Here is a 20,805-nt window from a genome sequence, read left to right as displayed (position 1 = left end):
TGTTTGAAAAAATGTTCTTCATTTTTTGTATTCCTGAAAAAAAGGATGATATTTGCAGCAAGTCTCATTCTCCCCTACAAGTAGATTAGGATCTTTTTCAGATTCCATGGTTTTACCTGGCTCTCTCCCTGGCTTGCTCTCCCTGGTTCAGTGAACTCAGGAGGAGTTCTGTGGATTTGTCTAACTTGTCAGTGGAGCAAAGCTAGCTCTTTCAAGCCTGATTGTCATTAGACTTTGACAATGCCACATTTGTATTGAAAAATAATCAGTGTGTTATCTCCATAGTCTCTAAATCACCAGCAGCTAAAAAAATCCTGTTTCTCTGTCAAAGTGGAATGTGAGGTGCTCTGAAGAGTAAGGGGCACATTATTTTTGTCTGAGAGAAACATCCAGGAAGGGAATGTGAGGCTGTGGAGCAGATGCAGGGCTGTGTCCAGGAGGCTGCTCCCTCACATTCAGCATGTTAAACTCTTTTCCCCTGCGGCCGCATGGCTGCTCAACTGGCTGTGCCTGCAGCCCAGGGATGCTGTGAATATGTAGGTCAGGGCTCTTCTGGATCTGATTAAGCATTAAATCAAGCTCATTTGCTCCAATCTTTTCAGGTATTTGCTTTGGTGTTAACTGCTCCTTTCCTCCTTCACGTTCTCAGTGGTCAAAGGCCCTTAATTGTAATTTACCCCTGGCTGATACATGGTGTGATTCTCTGCACTCAGGGGAGCAATGCTCAGCTGTAGGATCATTTGCAGTGCAATCATTACCTGTGTGCAGAACAACTGAAATTGGGCCACCCCTTTTTAAGCAATCTCGTTTTTGCCTCGCAGCTTTAGCCCGGGATGGAGGTTTTGTGCCATTAATACTGACTGACTCACAGGACTTGGGCTATCACTGCTGCAGCAGCTGCTTTTTCACAACAGATAACGGGAAGCATCAGGAGTGGCTGGGGAGGTTGGTTGTATGATATGTAGGGCACAGTGGGAGGTGCTGTCGTGTGATTATAGCATATCTGTGACAGCCATCTGTCTCTTTTTGGGGTGTGGGGTGTTTTTGCTGTTTTAACTTTCCCAAACTTTTAATTCAACAGTAGAATTCAAAGTTCACAAAGGATGGAATTTCCTCCTTTGGAAAGCTGTAGAGAGCTGTACCAAGTAGAATCAGCAGTATAATTTTGAATTAAATTTATCCACAACTATAATTAAGCATGGAATTTAGCTTTCTGCCTGTTCCTAGACTCCATTAGATTTGTTTTGAGAGCAAACCCCATCCCCCCCTTTGCTGAGCCTGATTTGCAGTCTGTGAGCTTGTGCTTGCTGGTCATGAGCCAAATCAGAAACCTTGGTCTCTGGCAACATTGGGAAAGGGGATTTAGAATTTGTAGATATGTTTTCCATTGGCCACCTTCTGTTATTGTCTGATTCTCTAAACAAAGGAGTTTTAATATAAATTAAAAAAAAATAATTTAAGGAAAATAAAGGCAGTGGTTTTTAGTGCATTGAATGTGGTTCTCAGCACTGGAGTATGAGATGGTGTGATTGAGGAAGAAAGAGGTAAATGTGATGCTGGTACAATCAAAAAGTCACTTTAGATGTAGTCTGGAGGCTTCGCACTCTACATATGAGACACAAATATATTAAGAATTAATATTAGGTCCCGTTCAATGGTGAACAAAGAGCTTATGTGGTTATCAATACCAGGATCTCTGAGGAACTTCTGTTAGTGTCCAAGTCTGCTGCTCAGCATCACCTGGCTGTTCACTGAGCTGTCAGAAGAGTCCCAGGGGAGCACACAGCAATCCAGGCTGGAAGGGACCACAGACGTGACCTGGATCCACCTGCAAAGTCAGATCAAAGTCAGATCAGGTTGCTCAGAGTTGTATTCAAGTCTGCTCTAACAAGCTGCTCAGCATCTGAAGCCCATGGAACAAGATTCCCAAGTCAGGCAGTCACCTCCAACAGTTCTTTGGAATTTAGAGAGGCCTGTTCTAAGTGCTATGCTCTGATGTAGAACAGCCAGGCTATCAGCTGATAGCTCTAGGTCCTTCCTGCCTGGGAATCTATCTGAGTCTTCCATCTCTCCAGAGAAACAGCCCCAATGAACAAGGTATTTAATACTGAATATTTTGTAATTGTAGTCTCACCTGGTATGTGAGATAGACGCTGGCACAGGGTGCCCAGAGCAGCTGTGGCTGCCCCACTCCTGGAAGTGTCCAAGGCCAGGCTGGATGGGGCCCTGAGCAACCTGACCTAGTGGATGGTGTCCCTGCCCACGGCAGGGTAGGTGGGACCAGAGGAGCTTTAAGGTCTCTTCCAACACTTAACATTCTATAATTCTACTCTCAGATGGAAGGGAAGGGAGCAAAGGAGGGAAGGGAGTAAGGAATACTTAACACTTCGCTGTCTTGGCTACTGAACTGAGCAAAACAAGATTCTCAACTAAGAAATTCTGAACGCTGGGAAAACTCTTCATGTTAGAAGATATTCTTCCAGTGGGTCTGGCTGTCATTCGTTCCCTAATGTGTGGGGTGCACAGCCTGGGACTCTCTGGGACCCCAAGAGATGGGAAACCTGTGACTAAGCACAGAAACATTAAAGGTGGAAAACATCTCCAAGACTGCAAAGTCCAATCCTTGACTCATCAGCACCTTGTCAAGCAGAGCAGAGCACTCAGTGCTACATTCACCTGTTTCTTGCACACCTCCACGGATGGTGACTCCACCACCATGCCAGTGCTTGACAACCCTTTCAGGGAAGAAATCCTTGCTGATCTCCAACCTGATCCTCCCCTGGTGCTGCCTGGGGCTATGAATGATGCTGGACTCTGCAGTGTGGTGCTGTTGCAGGTATCAGTGTGCTTACAGGCACCCTGGCTGTGTCTGCATTGGAATGATGTGAAAACATGCTTTTTGATTCCTGAAACGTTTTTATTCATGGAAGTAAAGCAAACTGTTAGGATCCTGCATTGTCACTGTGTAAATACCTTGCCTACTTGAAAGCCATTTTGCCATGGAGAGCTGACACAAGCTGGGTTCAGCAGCAGAGGAGGGAGTGTGTGCTGTGACAGCACAGCACAGCCTTCGGACACTTCAGAGCGACGTGAGGGCTCATACCCTGCCCTTCCTCACACTGTAAAACCCTTCACATACCCTTTTATTCCCCTGGAAACCTAGTACCTGTTGCTTTCTAGCACACACTGGTGACCTTTCAGCTGTCACCCGTGCTGGGGGCAGTGCTCAGGTGGGGCTGTGCCAACACAAAGGCCTCGCTGTGTTTGGGTGCCCAGTTCTGCTCTGCTCCTCGGCTCCTTGCAGAGCTGCTGTCCAGAGACGCTTTAAAGGGTGAGCTAGAACTGCCTGAAATTCCTGGCGGCACCTAAGGCAGATGTTCCGTGAGCACCGCTCAGAGCTAAATCCATTTCCGGCTCCATGAAAGCTCCCGCATTTCCCGTATTTCCACTGGAGGAGGGCTGTCTGATGCTGGAACAATTTTAAACTAAACGGTTCTTCAATGTCGTTTTCCGGCTAAAATGTCTTCCGGCTCTGGAGCAACACCTGGCGATGGGATTTCACAGTGTTTACCTGCGGGAAACCTCCACAGATATTCGCAGTATTACCCCCGGCCTCGGCCTTTCTCCCCGTGAAGGAAAACCAGCACCGTGGGCGTTCTGGGGCGAGCCCGAGTTACCCTGAGTGACCGATTTCACCACACGACCTGCCAGCCGGGCCCTCCGCCGCCACGGGAGCCCCGCGCTGCCCTCAGGGGCGGCCCGGACCCGCAGAGCGCGTTCTCCCCTCACCGGGGCCGGACCCGCAGAGCGCGTTCCCCTCTCACGGGGGCCGGCCCCGCAGAGTGCGTTCTCCCCCTCACCGGGGCCGGACCCGCAGAGCGCGTTCTCCCCCTCACCGGGGCCGGACCCGCAGAGCGCGTTCCCCCCTTCACCGGGGCCGGACCCGCAGAGCGCGTTCCCCCCTCACCGGGGCCGGACCCGCAGAGCGCGTTCCCCCCTTCACCGGGGCCGGACCCGCAGAGCGCGTTCCCCCCTCACCGGGGCCGGACCCGCAGAGCGCGTTCCCCCCCTCACCGGGGCCGGACCCGCAGAGCGCGTTCCCCCCCTCACCGGGGCCGGGCCGAGGCCGCGGCGGCGCCTCAGGCCGCGGGGAGGGGCCCTGGCCTCCGTCTATTGTGCGGCTTCTGCCGCGGCTCCGTCGCTGCCTGAAAAACCCTCCACCATCCGCTGCTTCCCCTCGAACTCGTTTCGGCTCCGCTGCTCCTCCGCACCTCGCGGAAGGCGGCGCGAGTACCGGATTTCACCGTTTGGGAGCCGCCGTGGGGTGTTTTGCTCAGGCGTTCGCGGCGGGCAGCCCGGGCGTTGCGAGGCGGCGAGAGGCGGGTCCTTCCCCCCCATCCCCCGCTCGGTATAAGAGCGCCGCCGCAGTCAGGCCCGAGCGCCGCCGCCGCCTCCTCACGGTCCGTTCGCGGAGCCGCTGCCGCCGCCTCACGGTGAGGCCCGAGCGGGACGGGGGGGGCGCGGGGGCGATAGTAGGAGCTGTGTGGGCGCGGCGGAGCCGGCCTGCCGCGGACGGAGGGTCGGGAGGCCGTGGGGTGATCGCGGGGGCCGGGGCGGGCGGAAAGATGGGCGCTCCCGGGCCGTGCAGGGATGGAGCTCCCGGGGTTCGTTGGGCCCGGGCCGTGCGGGGATGAAGCTCCCGCGGGGGCGGCGTGGGGAGCGGTGCCCGCGGGGGTGGTGAGTGGAGCCTCCGGGCAGACCGAGCCTCCCCCCGCGGCTCCCCGGTGGTTGTGTCTCCCCCTCCCCGCTCCCCCTGCCCCCCGTGCCCCGGGCGGCCGCGCCTCAGGTGTGAGTTCGTTACCTGGCTCCTGGTTACCGGCGCTGACGCGGGAGGCGAGGGGGAAGCAGCGGGCATCCATCCGGAATGGCGCTGGGAGGCGCAGCTGTAGGTGGCTCAGCTCGGCGTTTCAGGCTTAGACGAGTAAATTACTGCTGTAATTCAGGTTTGGCTTGAGCTCGGCTCCCAGCCTGTTGTGTTGTTGTCAAATAAAGCTCTTAGGAGTGGTTTGCTTAGTCACCCAGTGGTGCTGCTGCCCGGGGACTGTCACCTGCCGGAGCTGTACTACAGCCTGCTAAAAATGAGTTTTGCGTTTTTTTTCTATTTTCTAGGAAACTGAGTGGTGTAAAAAAAAAAAAATCGATGAAATTCTGATGTATTGTCAATGATAAGGCAGTAGTTTAACTTCGTTCTAGCTGTTTCACACCCTCAGCAATAACTGAAGGAGTTGTTAGAAGCAGGTTTGGGTCATAGGAGGGAAATATCCTTGCTGGGGCTCCCCTGGCTGAGGCAGCATCCCTGCCTGGCTCTGCTGTGCAGCATTATGTAAGCTCAGGCTGCCGATGGAGCAGGGTTTGTTCTGGAGTGCTCCCAGGCAGTCACTGCAAGAACAGATGCATTACATTTAAAATGTGTGCCTACAGCACTTTTCCCAAACATCATTCAAACTGCTAATGCAGAACTGTGCTGTAGTCCAGATTCTGGTTTTGTGTGCGTGTATATATGCACATACACGCACACACACTGTTGTACCTTTGGAGCAGTCATGACTGTGCTCCTCCACAACACCCATCTTAATTAGAAGTAGCACTGTCATATAGGGTTACATTGCTGTGTAAACTTTAACTGGCTGCTCACTGCCAAATGGAAATGAAGGCAGTGATGACTCGGGGCTGGTGTGAGCTGCTCAGTAACACGTGTTGGCCGAGCCTCCCTGGCCTGGGTGTGCACAGGGCTGTCAGGCTTAGCCACGCTACACTGATGAGCTTTCAGAAAGAGATGATGCAAGTTTGCTTCAAGTTGTCCAGTTAATTAACTGTTGATAGCTCAGCTACTAATGTGAGGAACTAGTGTGTGAAGCTTGTAAGTTTGGTGGGGAAAGAACGTAGGCAGTTTAATTGCACTTGAAATTCTTTGTTCCCAGAGCTGTTCAGGGTAGTTGCAGGCTGTGCAAACACATGCTTCAGTGATCTTGAAGCAGGTAATCGTGGACCAAAAAGAAAGGAAACTGTTGCAGTGGTTTGCTGCTGACAAATATTTTGAGTGGTAAAGGAACTTACAACACATCCTACTAGCTGGTTGAGAGCAAATTTAGAGAATTTATGTGGCCAGACAGTTGTGCTTGTAATGTCCTTTGGTTGGCTCAAGTGCACTGATACCCCACAGTCTGCAGGTGTGGTTTCAGACAGAAGTTGTAATCTCCTGGCTGCTGTGTTATGTGCTTTACTTCTGGGTTTCAGTTGTTACATATCTGGAATGATGCTTTTTTGTAGAATTTGATTGTGTTTTTGCTAATGACATCTTTCAAGCCTGCTGCCTCTTTACAGTTTGTTTCAGGAACTTTGTTAAAATGCATGGTCATCTCAGATGCTAACAAGGTACTGATCTTGCTTCCTGCTTTGCAAGGGCAGTAGTGCTGAAGGCCTTCCTTGTAGGAGTTTATTGCTTTTTAATCTCTTCAGAAAACCAAACACACTTCTGGAGGAAAGCCTTTGATCCTGAGTAACCTGGTCTGTTTAACTCTGTTTGGAGCAAGGGAGGCTGGACTAGACTGTCTAGAGGAATTCCTTCCAACCTCAATGTTATGATTCTGTTCCAGAGGCTATCATTTGAAAACTGCTTTTGAGATCTGACATTGTTTGAGCAGTTGAAGTGAGTAGCAGTTGTTTGGATTTGAAGGCAAAGTAGTGTTTTGGAAGTGTTGAATTTTTTTTCAGGAGGAAGATAGCTGTAGTGTTATACTGAAAAAAAAAAAAAAAAGCAGTATTGATTCATCTGTGTGTTTTATGCTTTCAGGTTAAGAAAAAAAAAAGCTCATGAATTAGTGTTAGACTTCAGTCAATCCTTGTTTCTTAAACATGAGGATTAATGAATTTAGGGCTGTGGATTAAAGGAGTGCACCGTAAGTGGCATTGGGCTATCTGCTGTTGGGAAGAGACAATTTCAGCAGTAAAGGTGATGCACATCTTTGAGTCAGCTGAACATGTAACATCTGCTGAGTATTGTGTGGAAATAACTGTCCTTCTCTTGTAGATGCCTTCAATTAAACTGCAGAGTTCAGATGGAGAAATCTTCGAAGTTGATGTGGAAATTGCAAAACAGTCTGTGACTATAAAGACTATGCTGGAAGGTAAGAGTGTGAGACCCTGAGGAAGCCTCTTGGACAGGCACTGAAAGGAGCTGGTACTGTGCTGAAAAAGGATTCCCAGATCTGTGGAGCAGCTTGCTGTCTCCTGCCTGAACAGCTGTAACTCCTGCTGTTGTAGCTGAAACTGTTTAGGGTGGATGTGCTCTTGTAAAAAGCCCTGGTTAAGAGCACTTGTAGGGAGGTCAGTAAAACACAATTAGCCCACTGCCTTGCCTACAGTCTACTTCAGTTTTGTGAGAGTTAAGCAAACAGAACATTAATAATATTTAAAACTTCAGTTTATTTAATCACACAAACCAGTCTTAGAATGTAAATACCACTTGTATGGAGTGGGAGATAATAAATCAATGCATTGAAGAGCTGAAGTTAAACCTGTATTGTGAACTTGTGAATGTTGTTAAATTATTTGGGATAAATACTTCGGTCTGATCTCCTGCTGACATAAATTTGAAACAAAAGAACTCGTGGCGGGGGAGGGGAAATCTGCCAGATGGCTGGGATACAGAGCAAACTGTCTAATCCCTCTAGTGCAAATCCTCATTGTTTACTGGTGGTTTTTGTAGTTTTTGGATGTATTCATGAATTAACTTAGAAACAATTATTTCTGTACATCTAGTTAATATTATGCTCTTGCATGTAAATGTTTGGTTGTGACACCTTATGAGAGCAGTAAAAATAAGGTTGAATTATGTCAGGCATTAAATACTTCTATTCTCTTTATAAGATGCTGTTGGACATGGCTGGCAACACAAACAGGAAATGGAATGCATTAGGGTGCACAATTCTCAGTTTTCTCCTGCAGGAGTTGTGCCAGTGTTGGTGTTTAGTGAGCCTCAGCTGGAGATAGAGGGAAGCTATTCATGGGAAGTGTGTAAGCTGGGCACCATAAACTTGCCTCTTTCTAACGTGGGAGAGAACCAGTCTGGTAGCACAGGTGAAATGCATTTTCAGTGCAGGTGGCTGAGCATCAGGTTATGTTTTGTGTGTTGAGTGCTGCAGCTGAGAGGGGAGGAGCTGACAGTTTGGGTTGTACTGGGCACCACTGGACCATCATTGAAATATCAATTTTGCTAACATAAAATTGCTGGTTCAGAGGTGATGGTGACAAGCCAAGCAGAATTGAGTAAACTTCAGATATTGCTTGAATTATTTCAGTGTCTTTTAATGGCAGTGTTTCAGTTCAGAATCTGCGGAGTCATTTCAAACAAAAAAGTAGTGTTAATTAGTATCCTATTGATAGTGAGTAAACTTCAGATATTGCTTGAATTATTTCAGTGTCTTTTAATGGCAGTGTTTCAGTTCAGAATCTGTGGAGTCATTTCAAACAAAAAGTAGTGTTAATTAGTATCCCATTGATAACAGTAGCAGACTTGTCTAAATACAGAAGTACATGATTTTTATCATGTGCAAATTTGAGGCGTGATGATGGTCATATGTTCTTAAAAATTAAGTCCCTTGGTGATGTAGAATTGGCTCATCTGTGCATGTAATGAGTGAAGGTCTGCCTTGTTAGTCAATTACATAACTAATTCCAAGATGTCTTTGACAGCTAGGGTGTCATCCAACTGTTAGCATTTGAGTAATAAAAAAAAGTACATTCTTTAATCAAAGATGGCTAATGTGGTATTTGTTCTGTGTATCAAGTTGAATCTTTAATTATCTTTTTCTCCTAATTCTTACATTGATTTCTTGATCATATCAAGGGGACAAATCCAAATATCTCTGGAGTGTGCTGACAAGCTTTTAAAACAAGGAGTGTTGGAAGCATGCTTTATAAATACTTTTTTTTGATGGATGGATTTGTGCTGCTGTCTTACCATGTGAACTTCTTCAGCTGGTACAGGATCAATATGAGTGATTCAGAGCCTGAGAGCAGCACTTCTGAGGCTACAGTATTTCCTGCTCATGCAGAGGACAAGGTGCTGTGTCTATTTACCACAGCAGATTTGAATTCTTATTTAATCATTAATAGAATGGGAGCCCTCAGTTAGAACTTGTGGGTGAAACTGTGTAAGTGGTAAAAATACACAAATGTTTGTCAGATTGTTCAGCATCTGAGTTCATATTCAGATTCAGAACACTGAGTTAGCAAGTGACAGCTTAGATGATGGTTTGTAGATGTCTCATTAGATGAGGCAGCCTTATCAGCCACTTAACCTCAGCTTGGTACAACCTAGGATGTATAATGCAGCCATAGCTCCACACAGCCTTCCAAAAGCTCCTTATTTCACAGTTTAGAGGTCCTTTGTTACCAATCATTCAGCCTCGGTGTTGTCAAAATAATGAAGAACTGATGAAGCATCCCAGTTCAGTAAATGGTTTTGTCTGCCAATTGCTCAGTTATCTTTCCATTTTTAGATTTGGGAATGGATGATGAAGGTGATGATGACCCAGTCCCTCTTCCAAATGTTAATGCAGCCATCTTAAAAAAGGTAAGATAATGAAAGTTGTTGTGCTCCATGGAAGTAAAGAAATGTAAAATTCATCTTGGAGTTGGATACGATGAACTACTAGTTAAAAATATTTTTCATGTGCTACAAGCTTAACCAGATCAAGGTGCATGAACATGGGCATGTGGGCTGAGGCTGGTGGGTGGGTGATGGCAGAGTACCTACAGGGGTGACCTGGAACAGCAGCTGTAAGCCAGACAGGCTTCCTGAGGAAGTGGTGCTGGGCATCTCTGCACACTGGCATTTCATGGTGTTAAAGCACTGGTTTTAATTGGATTCTGTCAACTGAGGTGGCTGTTCATGAGATGCAAATGTTTGGAGAAAGGATTAAGGGGCAGGCAGTGGTGAGAGTGTCTGGCAGTGGCAGGTGCTGTGTCTGGGTGGCAGTGACAGTGCTTAAGAGACACTGTGTGCACTTGGTGGTATTAAATGCATTAACAGACCATGGCCATTGGGTCAGGGGAGAAAAGTGTAGTTGTGTGGTGTCCAAGATTCTTTATGCTTTCAAATAGAGTCAAAGTAAGCAGCGAACTATTGTGCTTGTTTTGGGGTAAATGCAGAGATAGGAATTGTTTCCTAGTGAACAGACACATAAATAACTTAAATTTTGGAAGTCTCTTAGATTGGTGAAATGGAACAGGATTTTGCTTGCAGTAGATCCCTGCTTCTTTTATATATCTGGGTCATGAGATTGCATGTTCCCAAACTAAAAAAAAAAAACAAACCAACCTCAAACCAGCACTAATGGCAAACTTGCTGGCTGAACTTTGTACTGGGGTGAATGTGACCTGCTGGTAGCTATTACCACTCTGCTCTCTTCCCCTGTATAGTGTCTGCTTAATACAAAGTATGGTTCTGCAAACAGATTCAATACAGCAAAACGAGGTTTAGATTTTCTTTGTACAGCCTGTGTATGTTAGCACAGGGACTAATAACTTCATAGCACCAGCAGCTGGCTTTTAAGATTAAGTAATTAACATGCTACTAAATCAGTTGGGATTTCTGAAAGCTGTTGTATTCTGGGACTGGGGATCAATTATTCTAATTTCTTACAAAATGAAGTTAAGTTATAGTTGGGGTTTCAAGAATCGCTTGGATAAAACTTTAATATCAAAACCATAATTAGGTGATTCAGTGGTGCACCCATCACAAGGATGATCCACCTCCTCCTGAGGATGATGAGAACAAAGAAAAGAGAACAGATGACATCCCTGTGTGGGATCAAGAGTTTCTGAAAGTAGACCAAGGAACACTTTTCGAACTTATCCTGGTGAGTGTCCTCAAGAAGGGTAAAGGCTGTGCCTGTGAACTGAAGTTATGCTATACACTTGATTTAAATAAAATAAGTAAAAATAGATTAAATAAATAGAAATAAAGTTTTTATGCTTCTTTAGTTCATTGGAAAGGGGGAATGTGGGGAGGGTAGGTGGTTCTGATGAGTATTGGCTGAAATTGGTGAGGATGTTGGAGTGCTTGTTAGCCTAATGCTGGTATTAATCTATACTCACTCATCAATCAAAATACTTCACTAAATAGCACTGTCTTTTAATCTTGTTGCTCTCAAGTCTGAGTTAAGGGCTTATTACTAGTTCTAGAGTTCTGGAGATGTGCATAAAAATGAAAATCTGACTTTGGCTGTTAAATTTGTACCGTGTATGGACCTGTGAGCCAACATTACCTGCCTTGGCTAGTTAACAGTACTGCAACACTGAAGATCTTGGATGTTTGCAGACTTCTGAAAGTTATTTGTAAAGGGTGGAGTAGGAGTGTTTTTCATGGTACAAATGACTACCTTCTATTTGGCAAGCAAGTTTTAGGTACTGTCCCTTGAAGGTTTTAGCTAGAAACTTCTCAAAGTGGAGATGATCTGTTTGCATACACTGTTCTAAAATTTCAGTGTAAACTTAACTTCTGTAGTGCCTCTGCAGAGACAGGATATTGATATGGAGGCTTTAAATCTGAAAACTCTTTCACAGGCTGCAAATTACTTGGACATCAAAGGTTTGCTGGATGTCACATGCAAGACAGTGGCAAACATGATCAAGGGGAAAACTCCAGAAGAAATTCGCAAGACATTCAATATTAAGAATGACTTCACTGAAGAGGAAGAAGCACAGGTACTTGGTCTGGGTTTAATTATAATTTAGATGGCTCTTTGTGCTGAATTACTGTGTGGTGCTTCATAACTCAGTTTGTGATGCAGCAGACTTGTTACTAGTAAATGTAAACTAATGCATGAACTCCTCATAATTGGGGTGCTGCTAGCAGAAGACTTTTTGGTGTCTGCCATGCTTGCAGCCCACTACCTGAAAAGGTCAAAACAAAATGTATTGATTTTTGTAGCTCCAGCATGTCTAATAAGAAAGCATGTAGGACTGTTTGTGGCAGTCTTAGTTTGTTGGTTTGGGGCAGTCATAGGAATGCTGAAGATGTATTACTGCATGTGGCTGGAGAGGTAAGTTTGAGTTCTCTAAGTAACAAACTCATTGATCTTAAAGCTTGACCAACGAACCAACTGCAAAATGGCAGAGTTGGGGACAAAGCACAACATGATGCCTGGTTTCAATACAGGGCAATGAGTTGTAGATTTTTGAGGGTATTTTTCAATGCTATGTCATGAACAGCTTAGACTTCAGATATTCCATTTGCTTTGCTTGCTTGGAAAATTTCAGATTTGATCAAACCTAGGCATGAAAAACCTGGCTTACACTGATAAACAGGACAGTTTGGAAGATGATTTTATAATTGCAAAATCTGTGTGAAAAACTAAAGCTGCTCCAAGTTCATCTCCGTGCAGTAAATAATCCTGAATGCTTGTGGACATTTACAGCCAAAGGCTTAGAATTTCACTGCAGCATACTAACAGTTAAACTGCTCTTCCAGGTACGTAAGGAGAACCAGTGGTGTGAAGAGAAATGAAGTATTGTGCCTGACACTCGAACACTGTAAGGATTGTTCCAAATACTAGTTGCACTGCCCTGTTCATAATTGTTAATATTAGACAAATGCAGCAGCAAATGAAGTTGTGTTAGCAGGATGTTGTTCCCTTTGCATGTGTAGTGTTTTTTTTGAGTACAGATCTAGATCTCTGAGTTTTTACTAGTGTAATTGGATGTCTTTTTACTTTGCAATGAATAAAACTGAACTAAGTGTGGATTCTGTATGGGAAGTAGCACTTAAGGTTATCATCTTCATTACACTTTTAAACTGTTGAAGTCCAGATATAGTGCTAAGGATTGACTCTGTTGTAAATAAAAACATCTATGACTTCCTCCTCAAGAAGAGCAAAACACATGTATTTACAGGGTATTGATAACTTCAGAAAGAAAAATAAACCAGAATGTGTCTTGGGGAACTAGATAATATAAAAAAGTTACTGGATTTCTTACAAAAGCATTGTGGAAAAAAGTTAAGTGTTACTTAAAGCTATATAATTTTCAAGATGGTTCTTGTCCTGCATTTAAAAAAAATTAAATATTTGACCACTTTCTTGTCCTTTTAGTCTTGCCTTATAGACTAGTGAAAATGTGATTTAGAACTGAACAAGCTCCTGACAGTTAAGTTTGAATACTTCAGCCATGTCTTGAAGACCTGCCTCTAGGTGATAGCAAATAAAGTGTGTTGCTTTATGCACAGGATGGGTGTGTTTTTATAATTGTTACTGTTTCAAGTGGAATCCAGATTTGACCAAAAATGACTGACATTACCAAAGTTAATATTATTGACCTGTGCATGCTATTAGTGGCTGGTTTTTAGGCAGTTTGAAAGACCCTTGTGATGTAGCTCTTGGAAACATGGTTTCATGTGTCCACAGGAAATCTTATGCCTCTGTATGTGATACTTCAGCTTGTAGAGACTTAATTATTGCATACAAAGCTAATGCAATATCAAGCTTAACTTCTTTGGACAAAGCCACTTGCAACTAGTTAAACAGTAACTGGTTTTCTGATTTTTTTTTTTTTTTACAGTTCCCTTATAGGGAGTAGGGGGATGGTTGTGTGGTAGATCTTTGAGGTGTGCTCTTAGCTTGTATTGCATTCCATTCTCTGTATAAACCTTAGAGTAGAATGAACCTTAATAAACATACTTATCTCACTTGAAATATTGGTGTTTCACTTCTGAATTAATAAAGGGCTTTTAAACTTTTGTTTGCAAATGGTTCTAGTTATTTGGAACTAGACAATTTTACTGTCACTTAGTAGTAAGTGTAGAAATAATAGCACTGAGGCAGTGGTTAATTGAAATAAAACAGATGTGAAGTTTTTAAGTGACTAATGCAGGGTACTGGTCAGACACAGTGGGCAACTTGGAGATGAAGTTGGGTGATGGTTTTTTGATGGCTTACCAAGATTGCCTACATTCTTGGATGTAACAATTATGAAAGCATTCAGAATTTGCTATAAAGTAGTATTCAAACCCATGCTTTGGATACAACTGCTCCTCACATCTGGTTCCTCAGAGGTTATGGGGCTTGCCTTTGTGCTGCTGTGCATTATATTGGGTGAATTAGACATTGTCAGTGGCCATGAAATACTCCACTGCTACATTTGGACATGCTGAAACCTTTCCAGGAGCCTGTATTGCAAACAATGCACCTCAGTTTAGAAGTGCTACTAGAGGAAAATGTGATGTCTGTTCTGTGGCTATGTTTGTAGTTAATATTCAGAAGCCTGGTGTAATTGTTTGGTGGCAGCAGCCTGTGTAAATTCCTTTGGGTGCTTGTCACGAGCCCAGTGTTAATGTTTGTCAGCAGCCACCGCCTTGCACGATGCCTCGTGCTGCTTCAGGGTGAGGGAGAGACAAAGACACAGTTTATCTTCCTCGTTGCACTGCTCCAACTGTGCTGTGCCTGCTTAACCACACCTGGGATAAAACTTGGCAGTTGTGAGAGCAGCTGGCCCAAAGCCTGAGCTGCGCTGGTCAGATGTGCAGTGCTGGGGCCTGTGCTGAAGCCCCAGGTTGTGACACTTGGCTGTTGGCACTGAAGTAGCTGTGGAGGTGTAGGGGAGGGCTGCTCTGTGTGCTCAAGGCATTTGTGTAGCTTTGGCAGATTCGTAATACTCTCACTAGTCTTGGTAGTTATGATTGCATACAACTTACTTTCTCTAATTGAAATTCCCCTGCAGTACTGACTCAGACTTCAGCCAGATTCAAATTCTGTAGCTGCCTGACAGGGATGTCAGCAGGAAAGGACTGGTTTTTTTAATCTCAGTTGTCTTACCTACTCCAGTAATACTGGTGCTCAGCTGTAGAGAAAGACACTGGGGAGGTGCTGACAGTTTGGGCTGTGCTGTGGCTGCTGCCTGTGTTCCATGCTTCAGCTGAATCTGCTCTTGCTGCTGTAACAGGCACTGGCTGTGTACTCTGAAATTCCAGAAAGCAGGAGAGACTGATTTCCCACTGTTAAACTTTCTGTTGCTGTTTAACTTGTATTAAAGCTGGGACTTTTTTTCCCCCCTAATTTTTTTTTTTTTTTAAAGTCAGTGCATGATCAGGGATCAGGCTTCTCTTGGATTGAGTGTGGGGGTAGGGAGAGGCAAGGCTGTGTGTCAGTAGGAATTGTAGGAAAAAAGTATTTTCTTTGTACCCTCGGCTTAGTATTTCAGTCTTACCCACTGAAGGTTATTGGCAGTTATTCTAAAAACTATTCAACCATACAAATGCTGAAGGGAAAAAACAAAAGCAAGCAGGAATCCTCTTGAATGCTAAGAAATAGTTACTTGAGAGTTTGATAGCATTATAACTTCCAGTGGCCTCTTTTGAACAGCCAATCTGGCAATTACTTTATTTATAAAGCTATAAACATACTTTGAACATAAAAGCCAAAAAATACAAACTCAGTGAAGTAAAAAAATTACAACAAATGATGGATAGTCATTGGACAAATGAAGGTACAGCTGCAAAACATTTATCCCTGCTACATACATACAGTGGTTTTACTTGTTTTAATGAAGTGGTACTTCCATGACTTCTACATTCAGACTGATTCCAGGAATTCAAATACGTATTTCAGGAAGAGTTAAAATTGCTGTAAAATAACTCAAAAAAATTCTTGTTGAGATAAAAACTTCAGGGCAAAGTCTTCCTTTTATTAAAAAGAGTATTAACACAAAATAGCAACACTTCATATAGCAGTTTGAAAGACACTTTTTTGGTATTAATAAGTTTGTTTTGGCATTGGTTATCAGCCATGGGGCCGTGGAACAGAAGTCAGTCATGCTGTTTTGTCTTGGAAAGGGGCGGTCAAAAACAGTATCTTTTCTGTGTTTTGGGATAAAAATAATGACATTTTCTCAGTTTAGTATATCACAAGTGGGTATTGTGAGTTTATCCTGCAGCAGCTGGAAGCACAGGGTAAGGTCTGGCCTGTATGTACAGAGCAGAGCACACACAGTGCTGTGGCTGTGACTGCTCCAGCTCTGATCATGCTTCTGTGCCGAGGGCACACGGAAGGGCTCCTGGAGAGGGCGGGTTAGGTGTCACTAAGGAGCTTTTGCAGGAATCAGTTGGAATAACAATGGTGAGAGGAGGCTGTAATGCAGATGAGCCTTTTGCTGGTCGAGGCAGGGACTCACCAGAGGAGCCTTGAAATAAGTGGGTGAAAGTCCCAGGGTGTGAAATGAATGAGGTGCCTCGGCCAGTTTAATACTGATTAGGACTTTCCCAGAAATTTCCTCTGGTGTTATTTAGACACATCTGCTTTTTCTTTTCTACCTGCCTTCGCTTTGCTAAGTTCCATCTGTCATCACACCACGCAATAGCAGTGGGGTGTTGAGTTGCACCAGCCTTACACCCAGTATGGGTACACCAGGCTATGGTGGCTGGTCTGTCATCTCTGGTGTTTCCAGTAGGTGACACTTACAGCACCTTACAGCAGAGTCTCAGAGTGACAAATGATGAGCTGAGACACAGCCATTTTTAAAGCTGGTTTTTTTGTTTGTTTGCTTGAAAATCAAATGATTAAAGAGACCATATCAGGTCTGGCAAGTCTACTGAGTTTCTCTGTTCAGCACCGGAACATGCTGTTGGCTAAGCTTGCTAAAATAATTTAAAATGAGCAAATTGCATATCGGTCTAGTGCTGTGTAATTAACCCTCTGAGTGCAGTCCGTACAAAAGTGTACACTTAGCATTGCATCAGGTAATGCTACTTCTCCAAGGCTTAAAATGATTCAAACTTCAAAATGACTTTGCAAACTTGTCAGATTTGTGCACATATCTTTCTGTCAGTGCTTCTGAAGTTACATTTATACAGGAGAGGAATAAAGAAAGAGGTTTAGATCTTCAAAACTAAAACCAGAAATAAAAAATCTACACTACTAGAAGCAAAACCATCTAAATTACGGGACTAAACCCAAAGCTGCTCTATAGACTAGTTAGGTTTGGCTTTTTTTTTAAATTTTTAAATCTTTGAGGCATAAACTCGGTTAAAAAGTTATGTTTAATCCAATGTAAAAAATTATGGTTTGTGTTTTTGCATTAAGAAAAAAATATAAAAATAGTTTGTACATTATAAAGGTCATCTTAAATTTCTTGCAGTTCTACAATAATATTACTACATAATTTGTATTCAGTACTCCAAAACCCATCTATCAAGTAGGAAAAAAATAGTGCTCCCTCTACCTCTGTGTGGTGTCATTTTTCTCTTCAGCAGTCTGGAATAGATTTCTTTCATACAGGAAAAAAAGTCTGCACTGGACTAGACTGTGGTCTCTGAGAAGACTGTAAACCTGAAGTAAATCCAGAACTTGGAATTATTTGGGATTTACATCAGTTCATGGATATCATAATTCATCCACAGTGTTTTTTGTTTATCAAACTCAAAATATAAATACAATACCAGAAAATGGTAAATATTTTAAAGCTGGAGAGAATGCATTAACATTTGGCATCGTCATTGGGGGGGAGGGAGAATCTTTCAGAAAAAGCTAGAATAAGGTTTTTTAAAAAGTTCTACACTGAGTCATGAGAAAGAGGGTTCTTATCTCACCGAGGGTATGGACAGACAGATGCCTGCAGAGCAGGGCAGCGAGTGCTGCTGTGCTGCCACGCTGCTCACACTGCCCTGCCACAGGAGAGCTCACACCTCCCCTGAAGGACCTGCTGGGCCAGCGTGGTCCTCAGCCCTGGCTGGTGTGCTACTGCTCCTCTGGCCAGCGTGGTCCTCAGCCCTTGGTGGTGTGCTACTGCACCTCTGGCCAGCGTGGTCCTCAGCCCTGGCTGGTGTGCTACTGCACCACTGGCCAGCCTGCTGGGGCTGCTGGCTCCCCACATGCCCTGCCCTGCTCACTGCTGTGGAGGTGCAGAGCTCGATCAGAGCCTACAAAAGCAACAGACTGATTTCTGAGGCTTTGGCCAGTCTGTCTGCTGGGATTTCTGACCATCTCCACATCTGCAGAGGACAGTTCCTAACAGCAGGGCAGACCTGCACCTGACTGATGCCCTGAGCAACCATCAGCCCTTCCAGCAGCTGGTCTGTGCTCCTTTGCCTGGCTGGTGCTCCCTTGTCCTCTGCCTTGCTGTACAACTGTGGAACGGAACATGTCTGCACAGAGGCCTGTTACCTGCAAACAACATCTGCCTGTTCTCAAACAAGAAGTTCAAAAAATTCACCTCATTGCTTTAAATATTTAATTCCTCTTTTACCCGGTCAGATCAGAATGCTGGCATCGCTTCGTTTCCTTTTCAGACATATGGGCTTTTAAAAAATTCTCCTATTCCAGCTTTTCCAGCTCCTTGGTGTAGCGGCTATGGGAGATCTGTGAGTGACTACACTTTCAAGCAGCTCGGAGGGCAGGGAGTGGAAGCCAGGGTTAGACTGACAGCACCTACCACCTACGGCAGCAAGCTGGGGATGTGGCTCTGCTCTCTGCCACACTTGGAGATAATGCAGTTAAAAAGAAACCAAAACAAAACCCCAAACAAACAAAAAAAAAAGCATCACAGGGCAGGGACAAAAGGCTTGTTTACTCATCAGCACTTTAAATTTTGGCAAGTACTTATTTTTTACCTTTTTTTTTTTTTTTGAAATTGCTTTTCTATCTTTATCACCCCTCCCCTCCAAAAAAACCCCAGCCAAGTGAGTTTTCCATCATCCTTAAGTCATCCTGTCGCCAAACTTTGCATGTTTTACAGTGAGATGGGGATTTGGCTGGGCCTCTGGTCCTCCTCCGGGGGCAGCGGAACCAGGCGGGCGGGCGGAGTGCAGGGACTATGTCCCCGAGGAGGCGCGGCTGTAGGCGGGGGGCGCGGCGGGCGCCGAGGAGCGCCGGGCGCCGGGTCTGGAGGGGCCGGAGGCGGGCGGGAGGTGCGCGGACACGGGGCAGGGGTCGGGCTGGTCGCGGTGCGCGGGGTCGGCGGGGGCTGCGAGCTGCTCTGACGGGAAGGCGGAGGGGATGCATCGGAGTGCGTCCGGTGGGGATGGAGGGGAGTCTATAGCACTTCCATCGGAAGAAACTGGGCTGGCACAGCGTCCTTCTCCTTGTAGGTACCGAATGCACTTCTTTTTCCTCCTGGAACAGCAGAGAGAGGCCTCTGTGAGTAACGGGAGGGTCCCGGCAGCCCCCGGATCCGCCGTCCCCGTCTCCCTGCAGCGCTGCGGGGACACCGCCAGGCGGCGCCGGCGGGCCGGGAGCGGGCCCGCAGGAAGGGGCTCGGCCGCAGCGGGAGAGGAGGAGGAGCAGGGCGTGAAACAGGAGTAAACATCAAAATGCGGTGATTAAAATGAAAACAGGAAAAAAGAAAAAAAAAGAAAAGAAAAGGAAAAAATAACACCCCAAAATATTAATAATTATCAAAGGCATGAAATGAAAATAATAATAAAAAAGTGAAACAATACAATTTAAAAATAATAATATAAATTATAATAAACACCCCAAAATTAAAAAAAAAAATCAAAATAATAATAAAAATCCAACCCATTAGGTCATTCCTCACCAGCCACCAAACCAACTGCTTTGTGTGAGTGCCTGGCTCTCACAAGTTCAGGACTAAAGCATTCCCCCCATGGATCCCCTCTCCAGCTGCCACAGAGCCCATGCAGGGCCCAAGGGACAGTCGTGCTCACTGGTGTCATAGGGCACATCAGCACCACTGAGCTTAGCAGCCCCAGGTGCTCTGCTGGGACACTGCCCTTCACACCAGTCTCGGCTTTTCTCATCCCAAAATCTGAAGGTTCCAAGAGCTCATTTCCCAGCACTTCCCTAGCCTTGTGCACAGTATCATCTACTTAGAACCATGGACTGGTTTGGGATGGAAGGGACCTTAATGCTCATCCTGTTTCAACCTGTCTGTCATGGGCAGGGACACCTTCCACTAGACCAGAGGTTGCTCCAAGTACCATCCAACCTGGCCTTAGCTCTCAGCTCTTCTCTTCTGCTCTGAGTTATCTCTGCATGTGAGTGTACTTCCCATTCATCCCCACCTCCAAGAACAACTCAGAAATGTGCTCAGCAACCATTCAGGAAAAGGGAAGGAAATGGCCTGGGACTGGCTGGAGGGAGATGGTCTGAGGGTGTCTGAGGTCCTGCTTTGAAAACCGGAACAGACCTGAGGCCTTCAGAGGACTTGTTGCTCCTTGGAGGGCAGATCACCTTGAACCTGCCCACTGAGCTAAAGGAAAATCAGCCTGACAGAGCTACCGATCACACTGCAGCCCATGGGGCTCCTGGAGAGGAAGTGTTTGGGATGTGACCTCTCCCTTGGAAGTGGAGTACAGGTACAAAATGCAGTGTGGGCAGACACTAGGGAGAGAGATTGGCAGAATGGTGCTGCAGTGGTGACAGAATCAGTTCCATACTTCCATTCTGTGGAGTGTGATGGAGCTCATCAGCTGGGGATGGCTTTACTGACCCAAAGGGGTTTTTACAGGACAGTATGCATTGGGGGCAGCTCTCATCCCTCAGCCCTGCTCTTCTAGCAAGAAATCTGCTGGGACTGGGAAGGTCCCTAAGGCAGCAGCACCTGCCTTAGGGAGCAGGGATCAGCTTCCTTTAATCCCTCCTGGAAGAAACACTCAAGTTCCCCACATGTTTGTATGTTATGATTTGGGGGTATCAAAAATACAAGTCACACATCATTCTTGCTCTAGCTGGGTTTGGCCATGATTCCTTCACATCCTGTGACAATTCAGTATTTATCCTGAGCTCCAGG

The 20,805-nt window shown here is 45.4% G+C and overlaps 2 protein-coding genes and 1 long non-coding RNA gene across 7 annotated transcripts in view; 1 reads left to right on the top strand and 2 right to left on the bottom strand.

Annotated features, from left to right (window-relative positions):
• Positions 1-1,466: 1,466 nt before the first annotated feature.
• Positions 1,467-3,854, bottom strand: LOC121361305. Of its 2 annotated transcripts, none has more exons than XR_005956331.1 (3): positions 2,135-3,854; positions 1,689-1,828; positions 1,467-1,605 (listed from the first exon to the last, which is right to left on the bottom strand). It is a non-coding gene; the product is annotated as an uncharacterized LOC121361305 (long non-coding RNA). The 2 variants fall into 2 exon arrangements; XR_005956332.1 differs by lacking the exon at positions 1,467-1,605 and having other exon boundaries at positions 1,695-1,828; positions 2,135-2,869; positions 2,974-3,854.
• A 275-nt stretch (positions 3,855-4,129) lies between these two features.
• On the top strand, positions 4,130-13,811 carry SKP1 (S-phase kinase associated protein 1). Of its 2 annotated transcripts, none has more exons than XM_041481859.1 (6): positions 4,130-4,460; positions 7,091-7,187; positions 9,564-9,637; positions 10,782-10,925; positions 11,632-11,772; positions 12,539-13,811. In XM_041481859.1, the coding sequence occupies exons 2-6, from the start codon at positions 7,091-7,093 to the stop codon at positions 12,572-12,574; spliced, it is 492 nt and encodes a 163-aa protein (XP_041337793.1). In that variant the 5' UTR covers positions 4,130-4,460; the 3' UTR covers positions 12,575-13,811. The 2 variants fall into 2 exon arrangements, with proteins under 2 accessions (XP_041337793.1, XP_041337791.1); XM_041481857.1 differs by having other exon boundaries at positions 4,132-4,493.
• The window catches only part of TCF7 (transcription factor 7), a 74,522-nt gene continuing 66,830 nt past the window's right edge, over positions 13,114-20,805 (bottom strand). For 2 of the 3 annotated variants that reach the window (XM_041481853.1, XM_041481854.1), the window contains exon 11: positions 18,938-19,166. In XM_041481853.1, the coding sequence (XP_041337787.1) occupies positions 19,087-19,166 (80 nt within the window). In that variant the 3' untranslated portion in view covers positions 18,938-19,086. Of the gene's footprint in view, positions 19,167-20,805 lie in introns of all 3 variants that reach the window. The other variant, XM_041481855.1, reaches the window with a different exon arrangement.

The sequence above is a fragment of the Pyrgilauda ruficollis genome, unplaced genomic scaffold (assembly GCF_017590135.1).
Source record: "Pyrgilauda ruficollis isolate IOZ18807 unplaced genomic scaffold, ASM1759013v1 scaffold57, whole genome shotgun sequence".
NCBI lineage: Eukaryota > Metazoa > Chordata > Aves > Passeriformes > Passeridae > Pyrgilauda > Pyrgilauda ruficollis.
The sequence above is the reverse complement of the archived record's forward strand: the minus strand, read 5'-3'. Positions and strand labels throughout refer to the sequence as shown.